The 20,563-nt window shown below is 44.7% G+C and overlaps 1 protein-coding gene across 1 annotated transcript in view; it reads right to left on the reverse strand.

Moving 5' to 3' along the window:
- Window positions 1-20,563, reverse strand: part of Grip1 (glutamate receptor interacting protein 1) — a 336,259-nt gene that overhangs the window by 57,971 nt on the left and 257,725 nt on the right. Inside the window, exons 9-13 of the mRNA XM_051176182.1 lie at window positions 20,285-20,454; window positions 13,871-14,026; window positions 12,994-13,146; window positions 5,379-5,565; window positions 4,735-4,880 (exon numbers count right to left, since the gene is read on the reverse strand). Of these exons, the coding sequence (XP_051032139.1) occupies window positions 4,735-4,880; window positions 5,379-5,565; window positions 12,994-13,146; window positions 13,871-14,026; window positions 20,285-20,454 (812 nt within the window). The remainder of the gene's footprint in view (window positions 1-4,734; window positions 4,881-5,378; window positions 5,566-12,993; window positions 13,147-13,870; window positions 14,027-20,284; window positions 20,455-20,563) is intronic.

Below are 20,563 nucleotides of genomic sequence, written 5' to 3' on the forward strand. Positions count from 1 at the left end.
GAAGGATTACCTGGACTGCCTTCCTGAGGGTTTTAAGGCTGCATCGGCATCCATCAAGAGTGTTATCAATTAGTGATGTCTGCCATGAGCAAAGGCAGCGGAATAACAGATGGGGGCATACTTCTCCCCCAGCCTATTGCAGATGACCTGTAATATCTATTTTGTGACCTTTACTAAACAAGCTGGGTGCTGAATAAGGTAGGCTTAAAAGATACAGTTCCTATTTTTGAGGGAGCTTAAAGTTATTAAAGTATTAAATCAACAAACATTAAAAATATATATGTATGCACATTAAGGATGCATGAGACACCAAACAAAATTCTAGGATATACAAAATAAAATACACGTATAACGCAAGCAAACACTTAGACACTGTGATAATCTTTACGAAGACCGCCAACTTGTGCTGGCCACTGCCCTCCTGAAGTATAGCGTGCAGTAGCTGCCAACTGTCCTGTGGTGGTCAGTACAGCCTTCTCCTGTGTTCCAGGTTCAGGAAGCCTGCTCTAACGGTTTCATGGTGGCAATATCTATTAGCTCCTGTAATAATTTTCTTTAGCAAAATGTTAGCTGAAGAGAGGCAGTAAACAATGGGTGGAAAGTGGGCTGCAAGTCAACAGATTTGTCTGCCTTCTCTTTAAGACCTAGAGTTTCCCCTCCTGAACTTCAGTATCCCATTTATGCATCAAGTGATGGTATGGGATTGCAATACTTCTTTTATGACTAATTTCCTGTCACAGTTGTTCAGTATACTCTGGGACCATTGCACAGCCTCCTTGCACAGTAACCACACCTTCTCCGCCATCTGACTGATTCTTACAAGGTCTTTCTACAAGTCCTGCCAGGTCACAGGAATTACAAGGCACACACTTTAGGAAAAAAAAAAATGGGCCATCATATTATATGAGAAAGGCAGATTGTAGAAGAAAGCAGTCCCAAGAGACTGGGAGCCACAGACAAAGTGGATTTGAACTCAGTTCTGACACAGACAGTTCGTAGCCAAGTCTCCTCATGGAGTCAAATTTATTTCACTAATTCTTTCCTTCACTCATTCGCCAAGTACTGACTGAGATGTCAACATTGCAGCCTGTTGGGTGACTCTGCTGATATTAGAAGTTCTGTTCCACAATTCTGGTTGGTGTTTACTAAGTTTCCCACCTGTCATTCTAAACCATCTTTTTCTTTTCAGAGCCCTAATCTATTGATTCTTCCCTGTTTACCAGCGGTTCTTAAGGGGGCCGCTTAAGCACGGCTAAGTATGAGTTTCTGTTCTCAGGCCCTGTCATTCAAATTCACAGGGCGAGACCTTTAACCTTCTGCTCAGACAAGGTATCTATGACATTCTGGATACTTTCCCCTTTCTTTCTTCGAGGACCTGATTTGAAGGATCGTATTTCTTTCTCTCCTACCTTTCAGGCCTCAACTTTCTGAAATCTCTCCAGCCTCAGCAAAACAAACTAGCATCCCATCTGGAAGGCAAGTCTCCTCTACTAGCTTGCCATTTCCTGTTTCCTCAGCTAAATCTGACATTTCCACACAGGCTCTACCGTGGAGAAACTACTGAATGGAGGGAAAGTTAATGTAAAGGACAGAGGCGTCCTAACTAAAGGCAGCAAGAGTTTGGGTGCAGGGGGAGCCTAACACCTGCTGCCTGTTTCATCTACATCTACATATCCGTGGAGTGTTTCCTGCCAGACCTTCCCAAACCAAGTCCTGGGCCGTCAGTGAGCACACATCCCTCACCCTTCACACACTGTTTTCTCACAGAGACCCAAACTCTGGTTCCCCAGATTTCTGAAATGTCTCCCGTAGAGCCCACCCCACCCAGTTACCAAGCTCAGATACTTCCTGCCTCTGGGACTTCAGTTTCCTGTGGCATCTTTTTGTTGTGGGGATTCTTGCCTTGAGAGTGTTTATCTTCCTGAATAACACCTTCTTGGATTTCTATTTCTAGTTCTGAAATTTCTTGTTTATTTAGCATGTGGGGGTGTGATGTTTATGTGTTTATAGGTATGTATAGGCATGCCTGTATGTGTGTGTAAGTATGTTTGTGTGTGTACGTGTGTGTCCGTTTGTGTGCGAGTATGTGTGTGTCTCTGTGTGTCTGAGTGTGTGCATGTATGTGGATGTGTTTGTGTGTGTATGCATGTGTAGAACAGAAGACATTTATAGGTGGCTCTCCTATCTTGTGGGTCTTGGAGATTGAACTGAGGCCATCAGGCTTGTCATTGGCAAGTGCCTTTGCCGGCTGAGTTAATCCTCTGGTCCTGAACTTTCTTTATCCCTTTTGCAGACATCAATTCGCTTTTCTGGTGCCATAATCTTCACTTGCTTTTTTTTCCCCCTGAGCTTTCTGTCTGTCCTGCACATTTCAGAAAGCTCCCCAAACACAGCTTAGATTATCTAGTCCTCCTGCCAAAATGCTCCCTGGCTTCAGCACGCTTGGGCCATGACCTGATTCTCTACCAGGATCCTGTGCATCTGCTGGACTCTGATATCTCCAAGCCCTTCTCTAAAGCCAAACTCAGTCCTGGCCCTTACTCCCTCCATGCTCCAGTGACTATCTGCACCACTGTGCCGCCCGCCCGTGAGGCTCACTCCTCTGGCCCAGGTTCTTCAAGCCCACGGCTCCCTCTGCCTGCAAGGCTGTTCTCCCAGGCCCTTGGCTGGCTTCTGCCTTCTCCCTACATCCATCTCTGCCCAAATGTCACTTCCTAAGGGACCCACACTACGAGAACAGCTCCCCTCCGGTCATTCTATCATTCCCTGCTCTGCTTTATTTCCCTCATTCTCATAGCTTTTTAAATTAAATTTCCGTTTCTCTTAAAAGTTACATGAAGATAGGGACCTCTTCTTCCTGTCTGCAATTACATCTACATTGTGCAGGGGAGTCACTGCCCATGACAAATATTTGTTGGCATATGATCCTGTTTCTAAAGGTATGCGTTTTACCTTTTGGTAAAAGTTACTGGACATATAGAGCCCATATTTTGCTCTGAAGACAACCAGTCTACCAACCTTTCTCCACCCCTCTCTTCCTCCCCTCCTTCCCTTCGTCCTTCTCTTCCCCTCTCTCCTTGCCTCCTTCCCCTCCCTTCCCCTGCTCTCCCTCCTCCCTTCCTCCCTCCCTCCATCCTTTCTTCCTTTTGGCCTTCTTTAGTGGTACTGAATAGCAAATCTTGGTACCACTGAGCTGGATGTCAAAGCTTTTTACCGCTGAGCTACCTTCCCAGCTGACAACTCACTTAAATGGGATCTGACATCAAATTCTAAACTCTGTTAGCTACTGTCTAGGAATCTCTCCAAGACCCAAATTCTGTTAGATTCCTCCTCTGAGACTAAGACATGTCCTCACCTTAGGATCCCAGTTTTCCCAAGAATCTTCCCGGATGGGTGACATTTAAGAGAGAGTTATTGGTGAAAGAAAAAAAAAAAAAAAACACCCCATGTCCGTTGTCATATGTAAAACTTAGATTAAGTCTATCTGTCTGTCTGTCTGTCAGTCTGTCTGTCTGTCTGTCTATCCATCTATCGATCTGTCTATCTATCGATCTATCTGTCTGTCTGTCTGTCAATCTGTCTGTCTGTCTGTCTATCCATCTATCAATCTATCTATCTATCTGTCTGTCTGTCTGTCTGTCTGTCTGTCTGTCTATCATCTACCAACCTACCCACCTGTACTCTATGACTGACATGGAAACAGTGGGAAGTATTTGGGAGGGGAGAGAAAGGGGATAACATGAAATAGGAAGAACAGCAGGCAGTGAATACGAGCAAAGCACATAGATGAAAGTGCAGTAAGACATCTATTATTTTGTATATTAGCATAAAAAAGCAAAAATAAAAAAGAACACCTGAGTTACTTTAGCAAACATCTATAATCCCCTCCTGCCTCTGACACCTAAAGTTTCTCTTCGTATTTTTTCTTATCCCTGGTTCCCTTCACACTCCCTTTGCCCATTGGTCATACACCCATCTCTACCCTCCCTGCCTATATTTAGAGATGGTTCTCTCATCTATTATGATCCTCTTGGCCCTAGTGAGACTACCTTGAATGGAGTCCACTGTGCAATTCCTCATGAGTGTCAAGTGAAACTTCTGTTCAATACTAAAGATCAAGTGATGGGAGATGCCATTATGTATATTTGTTTCTCATACTGGTTAATGAATAAAGCACTGTTGGCCAATAGGAAAGGAAGACAGGAGGGACTAGGAGACAAGGAGGAAGAGGAAGTAGTAAGGAGGAGTCAAGATGGAGGACGGAGAAAACAGACCATTGGCCCCGCTCTCCGGTAAGATAAGACCACGTGGAGATTAATAGAAATGGGTTAATAATTAAGATAGAGCTAGCAGATAAAAAACAAGCAACGGGCCTACAGAATTATATCAAATACAGTGTGTTAATTGGGGTTGGCGCGGCAGCGGGACAAGACCAGTGGCGGGCGGAAAAACCTTACTCCTTACAATCAAGTATTAGTAGGCATTAACCCCAGGAATTTTCACTGCTCCCTAACTGTCATCTGTTCTCTGCAGCGGGACGAGTCAGACAAAGGTGTAAACTTAGAGAGAACAGAGGTCACACAAGTCTTCAAAATCACGTCCATAGTGGATATCACTCATTTGAATTGCCACACTAATTTTCAGTTCTTGTGTGGACAAGATATATGTATATATATACACACACACATATATATATATACATCCCCTTCCACTGATTTGAGGTTCATATTTTACCTGCAACATCAAACTCAATCTCCAGTGTGACTTTGCTGGTGATGGAAGAGTCTCGTAGGAGCTGACTGGCTTCCTCGAAGGTGCTGTCTTCCGTTGGAATCCCATTAATGGCCATGACTCTGTCTCCAATCTGCAGCACCCCACATCTAATACAGAATCACACGAGGGAGGCCACAGTTAGAGTATACAATCATGGGGCTGACCTTGCCATTTGATCTTGTTGAGCCAATGTTACTTGCAAACATGTTATGTCAACCGCACTCTTGAATCCCATAGTTACAGCTGTGGGCAAGGGGTTTCTTAAGGATCCCAGTGAATTAATTAATAATTCATAACTATGATAGCAGTATAAAATGACCAGAACAGACAGATGAAAGTACATTCTGGCAGTGATCTTTCTCTTTTACAATTAATACACCCTCTAGCTTTCCCGTGGACAAAATCTGCTAAATAAAACCACTGTTGTTCATAATGCTTCTCAAACCTGATCAAGAACATGAAATTCTATCAGCAGAATTGAGAGATAACTACATTTTCTTTTCCTGAACGGAAGCACTGTTCCGTTATTTATTAGTGAATCACGGATTGCTGGGGTTAGAAATGCAGGACAGAAAGGCTTCTGGGAAAGGAGAGTAGTATCTCACCTCTCTGCCGGGCTGTCGGCTTCAATGTATGAAATCAGAGGTGGAGAGGACAGTGTCTCTGTGGCAAACACGCTGCCCTGCAGTTGGATCCCAAAGCCCGTGACAGGATCAGCCGTCAGTACAACCTCTGTGGTTTCTGTGTGAACAACCTGTCCGGCCAATCCCACGGTGCTAGAGGCTAAAGACACTAGAGGGGAAAACACAAAGAGGGTGTAGTTCAGGCAAAAGTGTCGGTATTTCCAAAATAGACGACGTCTGAACAGAAACCCATCAGCAAAGGAGGGAGTTTAAATAGTGGTCTTACAGCAGAACACTGGGTCCCAGCTGATCAGGGTAAAACAGCTCCCAGTTTGTCAGACTGGGGTCATGACCAGGGTAGCCACTCTATGCCAAGTCCCAGGAACCCCTGGGACTAGACGGTGAGAGTAAGACAACCTTGGGATCAGAGCCTGCCATCTAGTCCTGGGCTGTGCAAAGGAAGGAGCATCAACTAGAAAGACCTTGGGGCAGGCCGCTCCATCACGGTGTGTCTGTACCCCTTTCTTGGAAAAGGAGAGCTGGGATACTGTGTCTAAGTTTCCCCACTTCAGCCACATGTGATTATAAACAAGGGAACAATATCTGTGTCGCCCCAGGAATGGTGAGGCTGTGTTGACTCCCAGTCTTTCTCCATCGCGGGGTGGGCACGGTGAGCCACTGCAACTTCATACATTCCACTGTCTTCCAAATTGGGTTTCACCATGTTTTGTCCTTTTTTCTTTGTGCTTAGCCTCCAGTCACCAATTGCCTCCTGTTTCATTCACTTCTCTGGCACTCACGCAAGTCTCCAGCCAGACATCTCTGTCTTATCTTCATCCCCAGCCTTAATAAAGAAGGGGCCACTCCACCTCTAGAGGCCTTTCTTTTGCCGAGTCTACAACTCAGGCCTCTTGTGCTTGAGCAAACTATCAGTCTGCAATGGTCCTTTGCTAAAATGTCACTTTCTCCAAAATGCGTCTCTTAGTTCCCTTTAAAGACATTTCCAACCTGCTCCAACTGAAATCAATTTTTCCACTCTCTTACATGGGACGAAACGAGAATATATATGTGTGTGTGTGTGTGTGTGTGTGTGTGTGTGTGTGTGTGTGTGTGTGTGTGTGTGTGTATTCACAGTGCTTTCCCTTCCCAAACTGCTATTTAAAGTTCTGCATCCTTGAACATATTTCTGCTACCTAATCTTTTAGGCCAGTTTCCCACATTTTATAATTTCCCTATCGCCTTGCTGACTTCATGTCTTCATTCTCCCACATCCTAACTTTAGCCTTTCTCTTTCTCTGTTCTTATTGCGGTGACAACGCTTCTAACACACCGACTTTGTGGGACTTCAGCTCCCTCAGGGCCCTTAACTAGCAAACCCAACCTTTCCCACTCTGTCGACACAGCCCATGGCCGCACCCCACTGCCATTCAGAAGATCCCCAAGACCTTAATCTTTGCATCTTCCTTTTCTGTCACACCCCGCATTAGTGACTTTCCCAGCTCCTGCAGTCCAAGCTTCTTCTCTGTCTAATTTCTAGTACTAATCCCTGTTGTCTGTCTCCAGACCTACTGTTCAAACAGTATTGCATGCAACAGAGTTTCCTCTTTAAATGAAAGCTTACACAGACATGCCTTTATGTTTAAAATATAAACAGAACAACAGTAGCTAGAGTAGGGATGAGAGACGCCAAAGTTCTTCCCATAGCCTCGCATGAGGCCCTGGGGCCTGTGGAAGCCCTCGTCTATCTACCTGCTGCCTTTCATTTCTATGATTTCTCTCCGCACTGTCCTTGGAAGCCTGGGGACCACTTCCAAAAAGCATCTTTAACTAATAGAGATTCTTAAACACTGCATGATTTGCTAATATACTCTGTATTCTTTGGTAACACCTAGTCAACTGTCCATCTGTTACTGAATTGCTGAAACCTGCCACAAAAAAAAAAAAAAAAAAATCAGCTTTAAATTCTTATTATGGCCTACTGTATCCTGGACCCCAGACTCCTTTGCTGGAATACACCCCCTGAATTTAATTCTTTAACAATCTATTGCAAATGCCTCCATATTTATAAAGGGTCAAATGTTACTTCTTGAGAGAATGGCAAGATTCACCCATTTAATGTTTCCTAGATAACATTTCATCCCAACCTTTTGCATCTCTGTGTTCCCAACGCCTCTCTTTCTTTCCCTCTTGGCTAATCTCCCCATTTCAAGGTTAATTCTTCCTTGTCCTGTTTTTTTTTATTATTATTATTTTTTAAATTTTGAGTCAGTCTCAGGTGGTCCAGGCTGGCCTCAGGCTTGCTATCTATAAAGGTGAAGACAACCTTGAACTTCTGGCCTTCCTAAAGCTCCCACCATCTAAGTGTTAGAATTCCAGGCATGTAGGACTGCAACCCTTCTTGGTGACATTTTGGCGTCCCCTACTTTCTAGCGCTTCTGGGATCTTATGCCGCGGACAGTGTCTCTCCCATCGTGTTCTGAACTTCCCCACTGCCTCTCCTAGCTTTTCTGACCTTGTTCTGCAGAAGTTCTGACCCCACTTCTCTCTTTGCCAACAGCGAACTCACTGATGACTGTGATTGCTAAACAGGACAAAATCAGTGGCCCCCATTCCCTCCAACTGCTGTGCAGAGACTGGCCCTGGGAACATTCCTTCCTTGTAAATTGCTCTTAAGTGTCGATGAAGCTCTGATATTCATTTTCTTAACCTGGCTAAGATGATCATGTCCTGGTCTTCTGCTTTTGAAATCTCATAGTAGCCTTTGACTCATGACTCCCCATCGTCTCAAATCAATCTGCCCAGTTGTCAGGGTTGAATAACTATCTCCACTTTTCCTTTCAAAGCCCTAATGTGGGCTTTTATTTCAGCCATTCGAATATACCCGTACTTGGGTTCCTTTAATGCTCAGTGACTTCTCCATTCTATCATCAAATGTGAGTTATTTTATTATGTCATCTACATTTTCCTTTTGGAAATTATATGTCATCTACTTGCTGCCGAGTCACCATTAAGGATTAGCAGTCACTCTTCACCCTAACTTTTCTATCACGGGGATCAATGGAACTGATAGCATAAGGTAGGGAAAGGTGGATCATTTGATTACAAGAAGTAATTAATAATCTGAAAAAAAAAACCTTTTCCATAACAGGTCATCATCATTCTTCCCCATCTGTATTATGGGTAACATAGCTTTCACTGTGTGTGGGAAGGCAGTAGTCTTCAAATTTATACTTTGCACACAAGTGGTAGATGGCTTAAAATTCCGATGTGTGACCTGGGGCTAACACATTTAATTCTCATATGTTTTCTAGTCTGACTTTCTTCACGCGTGCATTTTGTTTTTGTTATCAGTGGCACAAAACTACTAGAAGACACCATTTCCTATTGATGATTGAAAGGTCTCTGAAATTGCATTCAGGGGGAAACTGAGAGATTGTTGGGCGTAAGAAGTTTGCAAGTACAGTTATTTTATTAACACCATGGACAGACAGACAACAGCATGTCAAGGGTCTTGGGGAGAGTTCAGATGCTACCATTGCAGGCAGACAGCCTAGATGGGGTGTAGAAAACTAGCTTCCCTTGTTACAGATTCCCAGGGAGAGAGAAGGCTTCACATTGGGATGCTACAGTCAGGTTCTCTGGTTTCCCATCAGTAGGCAGGGAGAAGGGTGGGGATCAGGATGTGTGGCCACTTGTATCAAATCCTTAGAAAGCATTACATTTGAAAGAAAGATAAATTATAGACCTAAAGATCAAAAGCCAAAAGAACACAAAAAGCAACCTGTGTACATTGGCAGTGACTAGCCTGCCCCGACAGTGTGCTTGGCCAGCAAAGGAAAGCAGGTACTTTCTGTAGTTTGAGATTTGGGTGGCAAACTTTCTGGTGTGCCTCCCAGAGTCCCTCTGCTCTTGTCTGCTCCCTTGCACACAGCTGGATCTGATCACAGCTCGTTAGGTTGGCAGGAAACAAATTCTTCAGCTATGTCAGCCTTTCCGAGTATACAGGAGGAGGGTAAGGGAGGCCAAAGGTAGTCTATGGCTTCTAGACTTCTGGCTTTTGAACATGTATGTTTAATGTGTTAATTAATGACAGAGGCTGTGAATTTTACTATCAGGCAGAAAACACACTTTAAAGGTTGAGAGAGAAAGCAAGCCGGGGCTTTGTTAGGATAATGTGTTTCTGCAGTTTGGTCCCACTAGTTGAGACTTCTGCCTCACTGAAGCTCTGTGGTTGAAGGTATCATGCTGTGGACCCAACACGCTGTGAATCACATGGCCCAGTCTGAGGGTGGGGTGGGGGTGGGCAGCTCACTCTCCACAGAGAGCTGACTGATGGGGTGTTGGGCAGCATCTAAGCTGTCCCTTTGCAACTCCTTGCATGTTCTCTCCTGCAAGCTTACCATGAGCTGCATTTATCTTGTGTCCTTTTCTTAGGGGTCGACGGAAAGGGTGGTGAAAATGGTAAGGTTTGTTCATCTCCTTCATTTCAGCTCTTTTCAGGGTCACTCTCTCTATAGCAAGTGACAGTGACCAAAGAGACAAAGGGCATTCTGGGAATGCCCTGCGACTTGTGCTGTTAGCTATAATCCAGGTCAACTGGGAACAGGTGGTGTCACCCCACTGGCTCTGTCTGCAGGGCTAAGCTAGATGCACTGGGTAGTCAAGTCATTAGGACAGTAGGTGACAGTCTGGAAGAACCCTTGACCTTAGTGGCTGAAAAGGGAGGGGCCCTGGAGTGGGGAGGGGCCCAAAAGATTCCAGAGGTGGGGCTGGGCTTCCTCTGTGACATAACTTAGAGCTCTTCCTGGACTCTGTGACTCCACTCAAAGCCTGGAGTTCACAGAACTCAGCATTCTTCCCCGGAAACAAACACGACACCTTCTCTCTGTCCATAACATACTGTTACAGACTTCCTGTACCTTCATCTTTGGACAATGTGGGTTTCAACAACTATGTGACAACATGCCATCATTTCCTAGCAATGTCCTTACTTTATCCTGCAAATGCATATAAGAATTGTTCCGTTTTGTAAACTATGGCCTCATCAACAATAGAGCAAAGAGACTTTTTATTATCTTTGTGGCTTTTACTGTGACTCACCATCCATGAGTGGCTGGTTGCTATAGAAACATAACTATTAGAAACTAGACAGCACATGGCAGCCCAGAATGAAGACATAAATAAAACGGGGCAAGAAACTAAAGCATATAGCGAAGATGGTGATGAAGAATTTATTTTCAATTACTTGGGATCTTCATATCTAAAATGGCATGTTAAGCAATAAAACGAAAGAAATTCTCATTTTTCCCCCCAAAATTGGAATATTCTAATTTTTCATGTATTTTAAGTGGGAATAAGAGTTCATACCATTTGGATTCTACTGATTAATAAAGATATAGAGTGATTTCCTGATACACTTCCATAAATACCCTGGTATATTTATTATCATTGGGGCCCTAGTGGCTCCCATCTGCAGCAAACATGACCTGGAAGTTTCTCAACCCAGGTTTCTGTTTATCTTCCCGCTACAGTTGAATGACCGTGAGTCGGTGAGGGGGGACCCGGCTTCAGCTTTGTTTCTTGTTACAGATTTCTAGAGGTGCAAATATCAATGCAAGGAAGACAGGTGTGTCAGCATTCTTTGCATTAACGACCTTAATCAGCATGGCAAGATTTACCCAACACAAGCAAATGGCTAGCCGTCAAAGCACAAACACAAACATTAGTGAGCTGATTCTGATGGCGCTGGTTTTGCTGAGGGAGCTAACGTGCTTCTGTCAGTGACAAGCATTGTACATGAAGACACCATAAACTATAGATATGTGGTATACATACATGCCCACTTCAAGCCCTGGAGGCATTGTATGAAAAACACAAGCCTTGTGTATTAAGGGAAAGTGTAGCTGGTTACATCATGAGCCTGCTGCCCTTTAAGGATGGTGGTCAGTGCAGGAGGCCAAATCTTACAGCCCGCACAAATAAAGCCTTCTTGTAGAGCTCTCTCCAGTTGGTTGTCCTTTGCCAAAAGGTCAGTACTGTAATTATCCCCATTTTAAACATGGACATGGAAAGCTTAAGGCACTTGTTCAGGGTCCTACAGCTAGAATATAATGTTGGGATGACAAGCCTGCAGTTTGCAGAGTCAGACTCATGACCAGTTTTTCGCGTAGCTGCAACTGGTCTCTGCCAAGACTAAGTAATTTAGTCTAGCCTTAGGTAGGAAGCAAATGGAAATCTAGGTGTATTTTGTTCTCTTTGACTAAGCCCATTCTTTCATTTTCCTAACTTCAAATCACTTTTAATTTCATTTACTAAAGGTGACAAACCTTATATTTGAACAAATATTCAATTTTGAATGTGTGTGTGTCTATTTTTCTATCTGTGTCTGTCCATTTTCTATCTATGTATGTTGATGTAGGTGTCTCCACAGGCCAGAGGACAACAGAAGAGCCTCTGGAACTGGAGTTACCAATAGCTTTGAGACATCCAATATGGGTACTTGGAATGCAACCTAGGTCCTCTTGCAAAAGCAGAACACATCCTTAGCCAGTGACCTGTCTCTATGTCCCCCAAGTTTTACATTTAAAAGGACCAACAAATCAAAAATTAAGTGTCCACCACCAGAGAATCAAAGATGGTAGCCATGTCTTTTATTGTGGTTTTCTTTATATTGGGCTTCAGGTTCCCACCACTTGAAGGAACCGTGTCCTAGAGTGGGTGATAGATATACTGATGGGCTCGTGAAGGGTCTTCTGGGGGAAAAAACTCTGGGTCACACACTAAAGACCCAAAAGATCCTTCTGTTGTCAACACCACCCTTGGGACTGCTGGATTTGACATCATTGAAGCGACTTACAGATGTCCTTCATTCCCATGGTAGACACAGAAGTAGACCCCATCATCTTTATGTTTCTTCATAGGAGTCCCAATCACAGCCCGCCAAAAGACACAGGGCATGATATACAATACACTTATGATTTTTAGATCTGTCTGAAAATATGGGCATTTTCTCACCTTAAATACGATTAAGATAAAAGATACCCAGATTCTTTAACAGAAAAGAAAAAATTAGGAGTAGCCTGTGTTTATTCCCTAAAGAAATATCTAGCCAATTTTTCTTATTCCCAAGAACACTTGGGAATAAGAACTTGAAAAGGAATTCTCAAACTTATTGTTTTGAAAGAAAGTCAAGAAAAAGAATATGAAATGTACTCTGTTAATCAAGTGTACAAGACTCATGCTTTTCAAATCAGGAGCAGAATTTTTTTATACAACAGCTTTAGGAGGAATAAGATATGAACAATAGTTAGTTGTTTATGCCTGAAGCCACCTCAGGGTAGAAAGGCATCTCAAACGACATTAAAAGAGAAAGGAGAAAGATTGTTATAGGCAAAGTAGTTGTAGGAAAAGGTAGAACAGGTAGACCAGCCTGAAGTTATATTCAGGGTACGAATAGCCACTCAGGTTATGGATTTCAATCATGACTGTTCGCCCAGAGCTACCAGCTACACAGCATCTCCCTAACCACCTTTACCCCTCAGGGTACCCACACATTTTCTGGAGACAGATTGGATCACCGGGCTAGTGTTTCACTTACGTGAGCTTTTGAAGTCTTTCTTTTTCTGTCTCCTCTTCATCATGGTTCCTCGTGGGCTGGTGGAGTAGAGGCTTCGAGGTAAAGTCCCCATGTTGAGGGAACTCAGGCTGTATGCGCTCATGGAGGTAGGGGAGGAGGACGACACCATCGCCGCTGGAAGAGAGTGGAGACTTGGCACGGAGCATTCCTAGGTGGGGCCTGAGCCTACCACCCCTGCCAACCAGCAACAACCCAGAGACATATGACACACAGCCACAGTTAGTCAGTAACCCACATCTGGACAGAGACCAGGCCCTGGAGCCAGCCCATTACAGTCTCAAAGGCACATGAGTTTGTAAGTTTTGAGGGACAGGGTCCTCCGTAGCGCGTGGGCACACACATACTATGGATTTTGCTTTAGACAAAAGGAAAGATTAAAACAAATCTCTCCACTGATAACTTAAGACATCAGTGTACACAGTCATTTTGGGGGTATTTTCTGACGTGGATGTCTTAAGTGATCCACACACACGGAGATCTGAGACCACCCTACTCTGTTGTTCTGAGTTGTCTCCCGAGCTGCATACGAAGCCTTCGGAACATTTACACATTTTCTCCCTGTATTGCTTTTGTGGTGCAGGGGACTGAACTCGGGGTCTCACACATGCAAGGCAAGTCACCCATCATTAAGGGGCATCGCCATCCCTTGCATCCTTTTAGGATGACAGTGGAGAATAAGCCAGAAGTCAGAAGGGACGCACTGTTAGTACAAAAAAGCAGCCGTGACAACAGAGAGCAGGCAACACCCACGATGTCAGAGTGTGGTGAGTTAGGGGAAGGAGGCGTGGGAGAGGGATAACCAAATGAAAGGCCGGGAGGAGAAAGTGTGGAACATTACGAGGACTGTTTGGAGGAGGCGCTTTCGGGAAAGTCAGGGCTGGCGCTCTGCAATGGTCTGGGTGGTACGAGCTATGGAGATGGTTGGTGTGAAGGCTGCACGGGTTGCCGGCCCAGGATTCCCATGGAAGTTGTCTGTTGCTCCTTAGAATTTTCACTGCCCACATGAAGTGATGATGAGGAAGAAGGAAAACAAAGAATCAAAAACAAAACAAAACAAAAAAAAAACAAAAGAAAAAAAAAGAGGAAAAAGTAACTGAATTGCACAAATTAAAAAAAAAAAGACAAAGAAAAGTCGTTAACAAAAATGAAAGCTGTTGGCAAAAGAGGGGAAAAAATCTACTTGGCTCGGCCCTTTTCTAAGCGATCAGCAGAAGAGATGATTAACACCAGCCATGGAGACGTTCCACCTTCCCGAGAATAATGCACATCTTTCCCCCAGCCCATCTTTTCTCTTTCTAAGATGACTACTGAATCAATTTCTAATCTCCCCCTGTGCTCCACTGCAGAGATTAAAAACATTTTTTTTAAATGTAAAAGTTACCCCATAAAGAGCTATGGCAGACGATTAGTAATTAGAGTTTTGCAAATCTTGGTCAGTTAGGAGCACTCCTTTGAAGAAAAAGAGAAGGAATGATTAATCACGCAGACTGTGACACCTGTGCTGCTGGAGCCATGGGCCACAATTTACTACCCTGATGTTTTAATTACACCGACACCTGTCACGAGCACTTGATTTCCCTCAACAATAAACTGTTGCAATCATCCGAGCCAATCAGGGCCTGTTCTCTTTCCTGACTAATAAGGAGAAAGGTCTCGATGTAGTTTATGAATTTTTAAAATGTTTATTTGTATGAGAAACATTTGGTTTAATGTTATTACATTTCCTCCATATTGCATCCAAATTGGAATGAGTTCAGCTTCTAAGTAGGTGTCCTTTGTATTTTTTGTAAACAAAAAAGTTAGCTGTTATTGAGGGTTGAGTTTTGTGGATGAGGATGTGGCGAGAATGGATGCTCATTTAGTTTACAGGGACCCTGTGGTTTGGTACTCAGGCATGGTGGCACTCCAGAGGCAGAGGCAGGGGAATAAAATCTTCAAGGCCATCACAAGCTACACAGCAACTATGAGGCCAGCCTGGGCTGTATTATTTTAATGTTTAATTTTAAACATTATGGCACACGCCTTTAATCCCAGTACTCAGAAGGCAGAGGCAGGCAGATCTCTGTGAATTCGAGGCCAGCCTGATCTACAGAGTGAATTCCAGGAGGAGGCTCCAAAGCTTACAGAGAGAAACCTCTTTATTATTAAAATATCGCAGAATTAAAAAATAAATGTTCCCACCCTGAAATTAACCAAAGACTTTGCCTACAAAACAAGGAAAAAATTAAATTTCCACCCACCTGGCATTCTGGAAAATGAGTAGTGTTGTATCTGTCACTGTGTCTGAGAGGGACTTTTTCACTGAATAGTCTCGAAGAGTTGGAAACAACCATGGACTTGGATTTGCTTTTATAATTCTATGGCTAAGAGTCTGGGTGAGTTGCAGTAATTGGTCACACAAAGCTGTGGAAGGCGTTGCGTGCCTGCAAATGAATGTTCTTGAGGTATGAGCTTGGGAGGGCATCGCCAGCCCTTCCCACCCTCTCTGGAGGATGCCAGGGCAGAAGCTCTAGCGTGGCCATATTGGGAGTGAGGCTGTGCTGGGCATCACTTACTGGCCTTTGTCCTTCACCTTCTCTTTGACCTTGCCTCTCTTTGAGGCCTCTCTTGGCCTCAGTGTCCTCATAGTCACTGGGTCATGGAAGCGTCTACTCCTCACGTGGGAACTGTGTGCATACGGTGTGCAGCACCCACAGAATGCAAGCAGGTATGAGGTATGACGGTCAGCACTGTCTCTCCCCACGGTTCCATCTACTTCCTTAAAGGAAATAGGCAATCGTTGTCAGCAGACTTCAGGGTTGTTAAAGGTCTGTCAAAGCACGCACTTCCACAGCCACTGTAATTTATGGTCTGTCACCCTGCAGGTGTATCTACGGACTCTCTCCATCTCAGATGCCATCTCCTTCTAGACCACTGCAGTGCCACCACACTCGGCTCGGCCCCTCTGGCCCATGTCCCACACCTGCTTTCCAGGATCCACAACACATGTAGTGGGAACTGTTAAATGTATGAATTCAACCATGTCACTCCTGTGTCCATGGCTTACTTCAAGGAGGAGAATCAGACACTATCTACCTACCTTCTAATTTTATTTTCTTCTGCATCGTTCACCATTCATATCTTTCAGCCACACTGGTCTTACGCCTTTTTGAACAAGCCGGCCACCTTCCTTGTTTCATTTTGGGCTAACCTGGCTCCCTCCAGTTGCTTGTATGGCTAGCTCTGTCTCATCACTCAGGCATTAGTGCTGGCGCTGTCTCTATGGAGGGGCTAATGCTGACCTGACTGGCTGTAGCAGCGGCCACTGCCATGTTAGCTCACTAACCGTTTTGCATCCTGCACATCCCTTGTTACCCTCTGAAACAGCCTTACTACACAATGCATGCTAACCATCTCTGTATACTAGAATGCGCATCCTGTAACACTAGAGGTCTATTTGTTTTGCTTCCCAGAGACTAGAATGGTACCAAGTACCCAGGACAGAATGATTGACATCTGCATGGCAAGAGCTTTTTCCTTGAGATAAAGGAGTATTGGGAAGACTTTAATGGTTGTTGTTCCCCCCTGCCCCCCACACGTTTGCTTTACTTGGTGGCATACGAGGCACCTTGTAGCAAGGTGCAGTGAGTGCTAGGCTAGGCTAGAATCACAGCCACTCTACTGTCCTTTTAACAAGTGTTGTCTGTATTTTTAATTAAGCCAGGCCAGATCGACTTCAGAATTCCACTCCCACCACAGCTCATTACCGAGTACTCTGAAAACCACTGACCATTTATTAGAACTGTCAGGACAAATCAGTGAACCCATAAGGAAGGTATTGCCCATCACCTATTGTGTGCTTATCTCCAGGCCGGTTGCTGTAGAAAGGTGAAAAGGAGCCTATAAACCTCACCCTGGCCCTTGACTATTATGAGGGACTAAGTCTGTATATGCACAATGATTATGAGGTAAAATATAAACGATGCAGAAAGTTGGACTCATGATTGATGAAGGCCTTTTGCAAAAGTCGTCTTAAAACTAACACAGGACAGAGAGTACATCTAATGTCCATTGTGAACGTATACCCCAAGTCGCTTATGTTTTAAAGTGCTACAGCTGATGCTCATATACTAAATAAACATCCCGGGAGATTAATAGTAAGCTGTCACATTTTGGGCGCGTTCTTGCATTTTGCAGAGGGAACTCATAGACACTCTTCTCCTTAGCTGGGCACTAACAGCAGCATATGCTCATGGAATACTTCCTGCATCCCTGTCTTTTCATGGGTATCTCAGGTGATGCTGCTTCCAGTACTCGGATGAGGTGAGCACTGCAATAACCTAAGTTTTGCAGAGGAAGACTGTGACGGACAGAAAGCACTGGGTAGCTTCCTTAAGGTCCCAAGAGGTGGCGTCAGAATGAAATCTGTGGAAGTGTGCTCCGGAGCCCGGCCCACAGCCACCACCTATTCCTGTAGGGACTCCTAAACCCCTTGGTCCAGGCGAGACAAGAAGCTGAAACCACAAGGCTTCCTATGCCAGTGCGCTGTGCCATAACCTCAGACACTTATGACACACAGGGGACTGTTGGTGCTCATCGCTTGCTCTTCCAGGATGTCTGAGAGAATGGGTGACAGCTCGTCTGGTGCCGGTGGCTGTCCCTATAGATCACAGAATGGAGCAGTCCTCTGCTTTGAACAAATTAAGCCTAGCGAGCCTGGCCACACTGACTTTCCTGGAGCCTCTTCTCCTTCAGCTGAGTTTGTGTCTCTCAAAGATCTGGATTGTGAAAATTTCTAAACCTCAATTAAAACTAATGTTTTTTCCTTCTTATTGTGTTGCTGGGGATGCAACTCAAGGCCATGTACATGCTTAGGTGCACCCCATGAGGTGCACAGCTATCCCTGAAATGGCCACCATTGCCAGTATTGTGAACACTGCCCCTCTCCAGGGAGAGTGACAGTGTATCCCTGACCCTGACTTGGTTTGTCCTTTTCCAAATGCTTTGTTGCTAATCAAACCTGCAAAATGTTGGATCTTCCTATTTTCATGATGACAGACATGGTGTCCGGGCACCGCAGGCTGGAAAAGGCAATCAGAACTTATATTTTTTGGAAGAATGGTGAAAATATGTCAGCCCCACTAATGCAAAAATAGAAGGATGAGAATCGCAAAGCAACCCCGCCTTCTCTTCCAATCATTTCCCGTCAGCACTAAGACATAGTGCCACTACTTAGTTCTTTCAGGGAGTCTGCTCCTACTGCAAAACATAGGGGAGATGCTAATAGGGTAAACAAAGAAGACAGCCAGCTCTAGATTGTTAGCCTCCCTACTGGACAAACATAAATGATGTCACAGTTTCCAGGAAAAGGAAAACCATGTCCTCACTCCATACAGTTCAGCACAGAAATACTTCATCTTTTCAAATATTTAATATTTCATGAGTTGGGACCTATTTGAACTATTTAGGATCCGCATCAGGGCAGATAAAGTAAAATAATGAGGTTGCCTTTTTTTTTTTTTTTTTTTTAAAGTAACAGTTTGAAATGGTTTGCTCATGTTTCTGACTTAGTGATTCCAGACATGAGGCCCCAAAAGAGCCCGAAAGAGCACAACATGCAGTCTTCAGCCTTCTGTGCCCCAAGTCCGGTGATGACTTCACACACACGAGAAGATACACAGTTTTAGACATCCACGCCCCGAGGACTTGGGGTGAGACCTGTGCCCCTTCCCACATCCCTAACCTCCGCTTCCTTTAGCTCCTTGGAGCCTCGATTCATCTGTGCTGCTCCCTGATCCTAACCTGCCTAAGCTGCATCATTTCCTGGCTCCAATGTGTCAATTAAAATCTGATAAGGGCAGAGCGCCATACTGGAGATTATCACTAGCTCGGGGGCCATCTAAGCTCCGTCTAATTAAAAAAAGGTTGCATCTCGCTGACTCATTCAGTATGAAAATTATTTCCCCCCTCTTTTTTTTTTCCCCTTTTTCTCTCCCCTGTGGAGACGTGCAGTGCCATTTTAGAAGGTAAGAAACACCACGTAAATGACCTTCCCACAAGCGGAATTCCAATGCTAGAAAACCCAGCTGTCGCTAATTGTAGAAAAGCACTTTCCTCTTTCAGTCTCTCCCACCCTTGCCTGGGGCCTCTTGCTCCCAGGACTGCAGAAGGGGCAGTGGCGTGTGCCGTAATGAGCAGGTGAGGGAAGGAAAGGAAAAAAGACCCCACCGGACACACGGACAATCGGACACACGGACTCCCGGATTCATGGCTCAAAGTCCTGTGTTTGCATCATGTTTTGTTTAGGATGCCCAAGTGGAACCAGGCGGTGCTGGCCCACGCCTTTAATCCCATCACTCAGGAGGCAGGTGGACCTCTGTGAGTTCAAGGCCAGCCTGGTCTACAGAGCAAGTTCCAGGGCAGCCAGGGCTACACAGAGAAACCCTCTCAAAAACTAAAACAAAAAGATGCCTAAGTGGATGGTTTCATACACAGAGAACTTATGCGGACCCTGCGAGGCGGCGCTGAGAAAGCAGATCCCTCAGCTGAATATTTTACTGCAGGGAGGTCTATCATTGCCGTTCTCCCCGCCAGGAAGCTTGGCCAGCAAGTATGCTCTTTATCCCAGGGCATAAATATTCAGGTAAGTAGACAGAGCCACAGAAACCAACCCTCCATACAGCAGGCTCTCCCTGACGAATATTTAGTGGACCTGCTATTAACATGAATCGGTTTTATTTTATTTTAGGATAGAAAAGGGATTTCATCAGAGACTGGATGATGGCGAGGACGGGCTGTAAGGTTAGGACCCTGTTACATCCTCGGCAAGGCAGCTCTTCTTGCCTCCTTGCTGCAAACTGTGTTTTGGACTTTATGTTTTGTTTTGTTGAGTGTTAATGCTTGCTTTCATTGTGCATTTATAGACAGTCAACATTCACTCTCGCCGCCAGGAAGTCAAATCCTTTTCCTTCTCATAATACTTAGTTTATAGCAAAGTTTAAGCAAACACACACACACACACACACACACACACACACACACACACACACACACAAATATTTTTAGCCTGAAATGTCAATTTCAGTATTTCTCTCTTCTGCTTTGGGGTTTCCAGGAACTATACACGCTTGTAAAAGGGGGGCTCTGGGGACGCAAAAGGGTGAATGGAGATAAGCTGGTGATATGAACAGAGGAATATTTGTCCTCCTAACTCTCTGTAAGAAGAAAACTGCAAGCACAAGATAAAGAGAAGGATCTAGAAGGCTCCTCTCACCGTGGTCAGGTCCCTTCAGGGCCAGGCGGGTCTGGTGGTGCGGGAGAATCTCCAGCTTGACCTGGTCAGTGGTGTTGGCCAGGAACTGGGTGGCTTCCGCGAGTGTACAGTACTCCATGCTCGTGCCGTCGATGGAGAGGATGTGGTCTCCCACATGTAACGCACCGCATCTAGGGAGAGGAGAAACGGTAGCGTCAAAACCCCCTCTTCACAATGAGACTTCCATCTTCGCCAGAGTCAGAGCCTTATGCAGTTATCATTTACTTTAAAAAAAAAAAA

This window comes from Phodopus roborovskii, unplaced genomic scaffold (genome assembly GCF_943737965.1).
Source record: "Phodopus roborovskii unplaced genomic scaffold, PHOROB, whole genome shotgun sequence".
NCBI lineage: Eukaryota > Metazoa > Chordata > Mammalia > Rodentia > Cricetidae > Phodopus > Phodopus roborovskii.